At 34.9% G+C, this 11,100-nt stretch overlaps 1 protein-coding gene across 1 annotated transcript; it reads right to left on the bottom strand.

Moving 5' to 3' along the window:
* Positions 1–150: 150 nt before the first annotated feature.
* Positions 151–2,818, bottom strand: rab25a (RAB25, member RAS oncogene family a). Its single transcript, XM_051663730.1, has 5 exons — positions 2,598–2,818; positions 2,071–2,266; positions 1,325–1,518; positions 925–1,005; positions 151–659 (listed from the first exon to the last, which is right to left on the bottom strand). Exons 1-5 carry the CDS (start codon positions 2,632–2,634, stop codon positions 544–546), a joined length of 624 nt encoding a protein of 207 aa, XP_051519690.1. The 5' UTR covers positions 2,635–2,818; the 3' UTR covers positions 151–543.
* Between the last annotated feature and the right edge of the window lie 8,282 nt (positions 2,819–11,100).

Raw genomic sequence — 11,100 nt, forward strand, 5'->3', positions numbered from 1 at the left:
CTGCATTATTGTTTTGTGTGTGTTTTTTATTTTATTTATTTTTTTAGGTAGTGTTAGGTAAATTTCTTAACTTCTTTGTAAAGAATAATACGTTTGGATTTTTAAAGCAAAAAGATTTGTGCATTTCAGTACCAAATAAATACTTTTATTTTGCAGTTATAGGAAAGCATAATATAACAATGTCAAACATGAGATGATGTTATATTTAGCAATAACAACATTTGACACAGTACAACACAACATCTTTCTGTTTCTCTCTAAAAATGAATAATTTTCTACAGTTCAAGCATAATTAACAGACTAAAAAAACAAAGTTTTGTATCATTAGTGCCAATCGTTTACATTTAAAAGTAAAAAACAAGCCACAAAACAATAACCTTAAAAACTTTGACTCCTCCCCTTTTCTCTCACTGATATGACATCCAGTGAGGATCAAGTCTGATGAAATGCATCAGTGCAGGTATGATGTGAATCTCATGTGAGTCTTTATCTGCTCATGATGGCTTTGTGACTGCATAGATGTTCATTCATCTGTCATGAGTTCTAACAGCAGGTCTTTTTCTCCTCTTTAAACTCACTGGTGGGGCCCATATGACCCAGTGTCACAGCGCTGATAGAGCCTCGAGTGACTTCTCGACTCGCAACCTTCATATGGATTGCTGATGGAAAAAAACAATATTGAACATTTTCATTATGTGCCCATGGGCGTAGATTTGGCTTGAACATTTGGGGGGGGGGGGGGTGTTACAGTGTGAAGAATTGACATGTTTCCATTGATCATGGCCATAAGTTAAATTAAGGAATAAACTGGTTTGACATTTTATTTCAAAACAATATTTCACTTTGTTGAAATGGTAATCAGGGATTACTAAACCAGGGCTACTTGAGAATGTAACAAAAAAAAAAAAAAAAAGATATACGTGCCTGTTAGAACTTCAAGGAATGCAGATTCAACATTAGTTGACTCTAGTGCTGACGTCTCCATGAAAAGTAAGCCTTTGCCCTCTGTTTAGGCAAAAAATAAATAACAAATAAATAGGACTATAGGGCTTGATTTGGTCAGATTTATACCTTAACTAAATGTGTGCATGCTCTTAATTTGAAATGCATGATGCAAAATTCTTAAATTTAAGTAATGTATTTCATATGAGTGTGTCTTCAGAACTGGACTGTTATAAGTTTCAGATGGACTTTTGAAAGGGAAAAAAAATGCAGTTTTGCAATCAAATTACAATACAACCCAAAACTTGACTGTTTATGCTTGAATAGGTTTTAGACCAGCATACAGTCCATTGTGTTAACGAGTTATGAAATGTATTGACACCTGCAAAGTCCTTTGCCTCCTCTCTTGGTACAGAGCGTAGAGTCTCCAGGTCACTTTTATTTCCCACAAGCATGACCACGATATGAGGATCAGCATGGTCATAGAGTTCCTTTAGCCATCGCTCAACATTTTCATACGTTAGGTGTTTGGTGATGTCATAAACAAGCAGGGCACCAACTGCTCCCCTGTAATACCTACAAGAGCAAACCATTCGTTAACCATTCGGACGTTCAGACATTTGATATCTAATCTGCCTTAAAGTTATCATCAATTCCATGCATATAACCATGCAAACACATTTTCAACTTGTATTTACAAAGTTATTCATCCAAAGTAGACTATAATTTTTAATTCTATTAAGGAGGTTAAATCTAAAAAAGCAAAAACAAACTATAGCACTGTACAGCTCAAACGTTTATTCGAAAACACCGATTTTCTCCTTTATGAAAAGTCATGCATGCTTCCAATTTGAACTGTTTGATGCATGCGTAATTCTGCTATTTAACTTTATATGTTTAATATCAATATATCAAATTATGGCACTTGTATATACTCTAATCATCCAGGTACAACACATCGGCTGTGCTTTAAAATGATCTCCAGGTAATCAACCTTTAGAAAAGGAGTGGTTCTGGGTGTGATATAGATTCCTGTTTGAAAACCATCTCAGACTGAGTCAGAGCTGTTTGCAGTTTAGTAAGAACATGATTGCAAAATAAATTAAGAAAATGAAGACGGGCACTTACGCTGAGGTAATGGCCCTGTAGCGCTCTAGACCTGCTGTGTCCCAGATCTGGGCCTTGATGGTAATAGTATCCACTTGAATGGACCGGGTGCTGAATTCCACCCCAATGGTTGTGCGGCTGTCGTGATTGAACTCATTTTTAGTAAATCTTGACAGCAGGTTGCTCTTTCCAACCCCTGATTCTCCAATTAATACCACTAAGAGAGACACATCAAAATGATCTTCGTTCACTTTGGTTAAGAGCTTGTTTAGATGTCGATGTATTCTAATTCACAACAATCACTGTAAAAAGTGGAGACATGTTTGTTACCTCAAGGAGTACTTGATTAAATCTTTAAAAAATACATATTTTTTGTTAGTGCAACCTAATGAAGTCAGGTTGATTCAGTCATATTAAATAATACAGTATTTCTGCCTCGAATATGTGTACTAAAGTTACCTGACAAGATAAAGAAGTGTAAAGTCATGATAAAAAAAAATAGATGACTGAAGAAATAAATGAGATTTCAAATTAGATTTGTCTCTTACCTTTGAAAACAAAGTTGTAGGTTAAATCTGTCCCCATGCTCACCTCTTGCTGTGATGTGTCAGTCTGTATTTAAAGCCTACGTGTTACTCTTTTTCTAAATCCACTGAGAGGAGTAAAGCAGACGTTTAGGTTTCTGAAAAGGACTGAGATTGATCCATTCTTGCGCTATTCTAAAGGGAGATTCCACACTTGCAGACTTCTCTTTGAGACAGGTAGGGTGGAGGAGCAGGTGTAACAGGTAAAACCACTGACACACAAACACACAGTCTATGGGAGTGACTTCACACTCTCATTTAAACTTTTAAATCACAGTTCCTTCTCACCACATCAGACAGCACATATGTACATCTCATACCGTATATGAAACCTAACCTAACCAGACATAAAAATCTTGTTGAATCTTATGTTTAAATATTTCACCAAAAAATTAGATAATGTGCTTCATAAACAAACCTGACAGTGAGGAACATTTAAACTCCTTATGCAGATTTTGTAAACCTACAGTTGGTTTAACATTTTATTTTTGTGACTGCTACAACCAGGGATGTCCTTCTCTAATACAACACTTTATAATGAAAATGGATATCTATAATTTAGTATTTTAGTAACCCTTTACATGCTATTTACATGCAAAATCCCCTCAAAAATACACAACACATTTTAGATAATACTGTTACAGTTTGAATACATACGTTTTCGAATATCTTTCAAAAAAAGTCGAGTATCAAGGCTTTCAAATGATTGTCAAGATGAATTCATAATTTGATAAGCTTGCACTTAAAATTATAAATCAACTACCCCCTTGAAGGTGCATCAAACAATCTTTTTTTATTCAATAAACACACTATATATATATATATATATATTAGCCTAATTTAAAGGTTTTTCACATTTCAGTTTCATTACAAAATTCCATTAAATGGAATTGTGTAATGTTTAACATAAATCAATAAAACTTTAAATACTTTTTTTCTTCTTTTTTTTTTTTTTTTTAATTAAAGATTGCTCAATTAAATTTGATGGAATTTTGTTATGAAATTGAAATGCCTAAATCTTTAAAAAACAAATACAAATACATTATGCATTATTCTTTGGTGTAATTATAAAAATTAAACATTATACAGCAAGATCTATAAAATTACAAATAAGACACAAAAAAATAAAAAAATAAAAAATAAAACAAGTGCTGGGGAAGGTAATAATATACACTACTGGTCAAATGTTTTGAAACACTCATTCTTTATTTTATATATATATATATATATATATATATATATATATATATATATATATATATATATATATATATATTGTTTTTTTTTTTTTTTTTTTTTTTTTCACATTTTAGAATAATAGTAAAGTCATCAAAACTATGGAATAACATAAATGGAACTATGGGAATTATGTTGTGACTAAACTAAATCCAAAATAAATCAAAACTGTGTTATATTTGAGCATCTTCAAAGTAGTCACCCTTTGCCTAGAATTTGCAGACATGTACTCTTGACATTTTCTCAACCAACTTCTTGAGGTATCACCCTGGGATGCTTTTTAAACAGTATTGAAGGAGTTCCCATCTATGTTGGGCACTTATTGGCTGCTTTTCTTTATTATTTGGTCCAAGCCATCAATTTCAAAAACTTTATTTATTTATTTTTTATTACATTTTAGTTTTATAATGAAATGAATTAATATGTTGGCACAATTATATTTTTGTCTACAAAACTAATTTCAAACATTTAATCATATGCCTTCAGATCAAAAGATTAAGATCATGAGAAACATTTCAGTCAAGTGTTTCAAAACTTTTGACCGGTAGTGTATATAACAAAACAAAGGTACAAAAAGTACATATAATAAAAAAATAAAAATAAATACTTTACATTTTATTCAGATAATTATTATGTTCACAAAGGTTTAAAGTCATAATAGCATTTTTATTTAGAGTCTAAATGATGTAATATTGTCAATGTACAGCCTTGCGTCATTTAATAAAACCATGAAGTTAGGGATTTTTTGCAAGTAAATTTGCATGTGGTGATATGCTAATAATTATTCAGAATTATAATAAGATTAATTATATAAGAATATTTCGCAGCGTGAAGAATTTACCTGTTTCTATTGATCATGGAATAAATATTGGGGGGGTTGTACTTGCTTGTTTTGATTATTGGGGGGTTACCTCCCTCCCCTATCTCCCCTGGAATCTATGCCGCTGTGTGCCACAAATTGTGACAACACCCTGTGCTTATTTTCCCTCAGGTGAAAAAAAATCTGTGTACGCACACACTTCAGCTGCACAGAACCTATGGTAATGTATACAAATATCCATCAAGTCTTTCAAGGACAATTAGGAAATGGTGCAAGAGCTCACTGGTCTTCCATCTTATGTCATATTAATGGCCGTGTTCACTTTCCTCTCTGGATTTCTGAGGGCTGGTTCAGTGTTGACTCCCTTCCACTATTTTTTAATTACACTGATGCACATGAGATTAAATGTACCATTATGTCTTTTTGTGCATATGTTCCATCTGTCAGTACTTTGGATGTGATGTATTGTAGACTCTGTAGATTCATTGTTTGGCCAAGCAAAGAACAATTTCAGATTAGTCTACCGATGTGTTTTAGAGCTAAGTTTAGCAATTGCACATTCATTATTGATTGTTTTGAAATATTTATAGGAACACCAAAAAACATTGCTCGTGCTGAGACACTCCCAATTCCAGCATCACAACACAGTTAACTATTTGATATCCATCATACCACATGGGGTTGTGTCATTTGTATCAATGGGCTGGGGTGGTCAGACAAGTGACAAGGACTTTACTGAAGCATGTGGATATGTGGATATATGGATATACAGGGTTGGGGAGTAACAGAATACATGTAACGGGATTATGTATTTAAAATACAAAATATAAGTAACTGTATTCCACTACAGTTACAATTTAAATCATTGGTATTTAGAATACAGTTACATTCAAAAAGTATTTTGATTACTGAAGAGATTACTTTGAATTTTATTGTCATTTGTTTCATTTAATATTTAGTCCTTTCAGATGGAAAACATTTATACATATAAATGATGCGATCCAAAGTGCATTTGAACAGCAGTGAAACACTTTCTTACGTTGTGTTACATTCATACGGGCAGAAAGAGAAGTAAGTTTGAAGCAAAAGAAATCGAATTAAACCTTGTGTAAATTGTCAGCTTTACGCTAAGATAAAATGCTATTTCTAGCCATTTTACATGCACATGTTACCAGACACGATCATATTTTTTTATCAAGAAAATTCACGTTGGATAATAATCTCTTTTTTCTAGTAAGACCTTTGATATTAGGGCAAAAGTTATATTCTTGATAATAATTTTTGTATTGTTTTCCTGTAAAAATATCTAAAAATCCTTAAAACAAGATCAGTTTGATTTATCTTGTTTTAGAAACAACACTGCATAAGATATTTAGGTTTTTCAGAGAATGTATTTTTAACATGTGTATTTTGTCTTACTGTACTGGCAGAGTTTTTATAGTCAAAACAAGTGAAAAAAATCTACCAGTGCTGAAGAAGTAATCCAAAGTATTTCGAATACGTTACTGACATTGAGTAATCTAACGAAATACGTTACAAATTATATTTTACAGCATGTATTCTGTAATCTGTAGTGGAATACATTTCAAAAGTAACCCTCCCAACCCTGTCCTGCATGCTATCACCTGGAGATGTGATTCTAGCCAATAAAGATTTTGATTTAAGTGAAACTCGGCATTCATAAAACTGAAACAGCTACATCCACTTGAGTTGGATAAAACAAGTCCTGCCGTTGTCTGAATGCTTGTAGAAAGAATTGGTGGCCATATCAGGAAAAAGTACAACATTTTGCAGAGCACCATCCCTCGTTCTCTCTGTTACTCTGCAAACGAAGGACAGCTGACAACACTTGACAAAGTGGTCACCGTTTGGTTTGCCTTGTGCAATATTTGTGCAAGATTTGTCTCTCTGGTTCCTACAGATTAAACCACCCAATCGTTGATTGATTGTTCATTTGTTTATGAATTCATTATGTATGACAATGCTACAGAATTTAACAAAATCATTTAAAAACAATTTTTTTTGGTATGAATTTCTGTATATATGTGGTACTTTACAAAAGAATGTGTTCGATAATGAAACACCACGAATATGTCCCTTGTATGTAGCTATAAGAAGATACTTTGTTAGTAGCATCTGAGTTTTTACCGCTACATTTGTTACTAATTATTAAATGAAAAAACGTCAATGACATGATGCTAATTTTTTTGTCCATAGATTATTTATTCAGACTTAATAGAAGTCTTAGTTTAATTAGTGTTGTTGTTTTGTTATCAATAGTTGTGTTTTGATTAAAGTCACCATTATGGTCGTTAGTGATCTCCTGAGCTGGCTTCTTTATTATTATATTATGTTCTTCCAGCCAGTCAATTTACGTTTAAGTAAAAGACAAGTTGTTGCACTGTGCTATTTGGAAGACAAAACCTAAGGTCAGACTGAATGTCTGATCCTACCTTGCAAATGGCACTATACAGGTGCATCTCAATAAATTAGAATGTCATGGAAAAGTTCATTTATTTCAGTAATTCAACTCAAATTGTGAAACTCGTGTATTAAATAAATTCAATGCACACAGACTGAAGTAGTTTAAGTCTTTGGTTCTTTTAATTGTGATGATTTTGGCTCACATTTAACAAAAACCCACCAATTCACTATCTCAAAAAATTAGAATACATCATAAGACCAAAAAAAAAAAAACATTTTTAGTGAATTGTTGGCCTTCTGGAAAGTATGTTCATTTACCGTATATGTACTCAATACTTGGTAGGGGCTCCTTTTGCTTTAATTACTGCCTCAATTTGGCGTGGCATGGAGGTGATCAGTTTGTGGCACTGCCGAGGTGGTATGGAAGCCCAGGCTTCTTTGACAGTGACCTTCAACTCATCTGCATTTTTTGGTCTCTTGTTTCTCGTTTTCCTCTTGACAATACCCCATAGATTCTCTATGGGGTTCAGGTCTGGTGAGTTTGCTGGCCAGTCAAGCACACCAACACCATGGTCATTTAACCAACTTTTGGTGCTTTTGGCAGTGTGGGCAGGTGCCAAATCCTGCTGGAAAATGAAATCAGCATCTTTAAAAAGCTGGTCAGCAGAAGGAAGCATGAAGTGCTCCAAAATTTCTTGGTAAACGGGTGCAGTGACTTTGGTTTTCAAAAAACACAATGGACCAACACCAGCAGATGACATTGCACCCCAAATCATCACAGACTGTGGAAACTTAACACTGGACTTCAAGCAACTTGGGCTATGAGCTTCTTCACCCTTCCTCCAGACTCTAGGACCTTGGTTTCCAAATGAAATACAAAACTTGCTCTCATCTGAAAAGAGGACTTTGGACCACTGGGCAACAGTCCAGTTCTTCTTCTCCTTAGCCCAGGTAAGACGCCTCTGACGTTGTCTGTGGTTCAGGAGTGGCTTAACAAGAGGAATACGACAACTGTAGCCAAATTCCTTGACATGTCTGTGTGTGGTGGCTCTTGATGCCTTGACCCCAGCCTCAGTCCATTCCTTGTGAAGTTCAGCCAAATTCTTGAATCGATTTTGCTTGACAATCCTCATAAGGCTGCGGTTCTCTCGGTTGGTTGTGCATCTTTTTCTTCCACACTTTTTCCTTCCACTCAACTTTCTGTTAACATGCTTGGATACAGCACTCTGTGAACAGCCAGCTTCTTTGGCAATGAATGTTTGTGGCTTACCCTCCTTGTGAAGGGTGTCAATGATTGTCTTCTGGACAACTGTCAGATCAGCAGTCTTCCCCATGACTGTGTAGCCTCTGAGAGACCATTTTGAAGGCTCAGGAAACCTTTGCAGGTGTTTTGAGTTGATTAGCTGATTGGCATGTCACCATATTCTAATTTTTTGAGATAGTGAATTGGTGGGTTTTTGTTAAATGTGAGCCAAAATCATCACAATTAAAAGAACCAAAGACTTAAACTACTTCAGTCTGTGTGCATTGAATTTATTTAATACACGAGTTTCACAATTTGAGTTGAATTACTGAAATAAATGAACTTTTCCACGACATTCTAATTTATTGAGATGCACCTGTATGTGGCAATAGTGATGCATTACACATATAAATAAAAACAATAAAGGATATTTCAGCTAAATTATATCAGCAAATTGAGTGTTTGATGTTTTTGATTAATTTACAGCATAACTGGTGTTTGATGAAATTATAGCTTAACTTGAGTTGTTATCAAGACATACAGATATCAGCTCTCGGCATACAAAACACAACAGTGTTGACAATTAACAAACATACTTTTACGTAAATAAGTAAGAGCTGAACATTAAAATCCAACAAAAACAACGTCAAAATAAACCAGTAAATAGTAAAAAATCAGCTAATTTGCCATGGGTTCCATCTGGATTTTCCTATGGGTTTTAAAAATGGGGTTTTTCAATTTATAAGTAAAATAAGGTCTGTGGTAAACATTACTTGAAGCTACTAGGAGGTTTTGTCCTAAAACATAAATTGCACACAGTCATACCTCAAATGTGACTGTTGAAGCCACCCTGCTTTTTAAAATTGTATGTTGCAAACAAATTGCTAGATAAGGACTAAAAATACCACAGGCATGTAAGTGAACGTGTCTGACATAGTAGTGCCAAAGTAGTTCTTATCTAGCAATTTGTTAGCAATATACTCTTTTTAAAAACACAGCAGATTAAAAATTCACATTTGAGGTATGACTGAGTGTAATTTATGTTGTAGAACAAAACCTCCTAGTAGCTTCAAGTAATGTTTACCACAGACCTTATTTTACTCATAAATCCAAAACTGCAATTATAAAAACCCATAGGAAAATCCAGAGGCAATCCATTGTTTGAAAATGCTAATTCTCTTCTGGGTTTTGGACTATAACCTGAACAGCTCTATTCTGTACAGGATAGTAGGCAACCCTATTGTGCACTAAAAGCACCACTAGATGTTTTTTCATACAATTGTACCTGAACTATAATCAGTTCCTTGTAAATTAACTGTCCGTTTGAAGGCACACCAGTCAACAGCTTGCTGATGTCACTGTAAATGATGTTACAGAACGTATCGTATTCAATTTATGACTATGAGTAATATAAGGGCCACATTGTAAGTAAATTCACAACAACGAAGAGGAAAGGTAAAAGGAATTAGAACTTTAAAGGTGCAATATGTAATATATTTACTGTACTAAAGCATAAAATTATCATAATATGTTATCAGAGATTAAGAAAACATGCTTGACTTTTGGGGGCCTGGGTAGATCAGCAAGTATTGATGCTGACTACCACCCCTGGATTCGAGAGTTTGAATCCAGGGTGTGCTGAGTGACTCCAGCCAGGTCTCCTAAACAACCAAATTCAGAATCAGAATCAGCTTTATTGCCAAGTATCCTTACACATACAAGGAATTTGTCTTGGTGACAGGAGCTTCCAGTGTACAACAATACAAAAACAACAGCAAGATAATAATAAAAAAAAATAAAATAAAATTATACACATACGTATAGACGCACACATACATCCATACACATAGGTAGTGCAAATCTAATACTATCTGTTATGTACAGTGCAAATGTTTATTTTGTTTTTTTTGGCCCGGTTGCTAGGGAGGGTAGAGTCACATGGGGTAACCTCCTCTAATCGCGATTAAGTGGTTCTCGCTCTCAATGGGGCGTGTGGTAAGTTGTGCGTGGATCGCGGTGAGTAGCATGAGCCTCCACATGCTGTGAGTCTCCGCGGTATACATGCACGACGAGTCACGTGATAAGATGAGCAGACTGACTGTCTCAGAAGCGGAGGCAACTGAGACTTGTCCTCTGCCACCCGGATTGAGGACCTAGTAAGTAGTGGGAATTGGGCATTCCAAATTTGGGTTGAAAAGGGGATAAATTAAAAAAAGAAAATTAAAAAAAAAGAAAACATCCTAAGTTGAAATAGGCTACTGGCTTCTCCGAAAACAGTGCTACAGCCAGTATATTCTACACTGAAATGTCTGTTCCGGGCTGGAATTTCTGTTTGTGTTTGGGACTGTGTGATCCGCCCACTGCCCACTCACCAATAGTATTTAGACACCCCGTGTTGCAAATTTGAAACAAGTTAGCAGGCAAACACAGCGTGCTGAAGCCATGGAAGCCAGCAATACATCTAGCTAACACTGACATTGTTATAAAAAATCCACATGACACAACAATAAAAACATTGCAAACGTGTACATTAACTGATCAACTTACAGTATAAGGCTCGTCGCTTGCCATTGTCAGTTTTCTCGTTCCTGTTGCGTGTCCTCAACCTGGCAACCCGCGTGAGCTTGTGTCTGGGGAGGAGGGGGCGGGGGAGACAACTCTCTCCAATATTTGGAATTTGGACTGCAGTACCCATTTTAAACGCTTGATGTCAATGTTTCATATTTGTCCTTTAAAGCTTTGAC

The sequence above is a fragment of the Myxocyprinus asiaticus genome, chromosome 30 (genome assembly GCF_019703515.2).
Source record: "Myxocyprinus asiaticus isolate MX2 ecotype Aquarium Trade chromosome 30, UBuf_Myxa_2, whole genome shotgun sequence".
Classification (NCBI taxonomy): Eukaryota; Metazoa; Chordata; class Actinopteri; order Cypriniformes; family Catostomidae; genus Myxocyprinus; species Myxocyprinus asiaticus.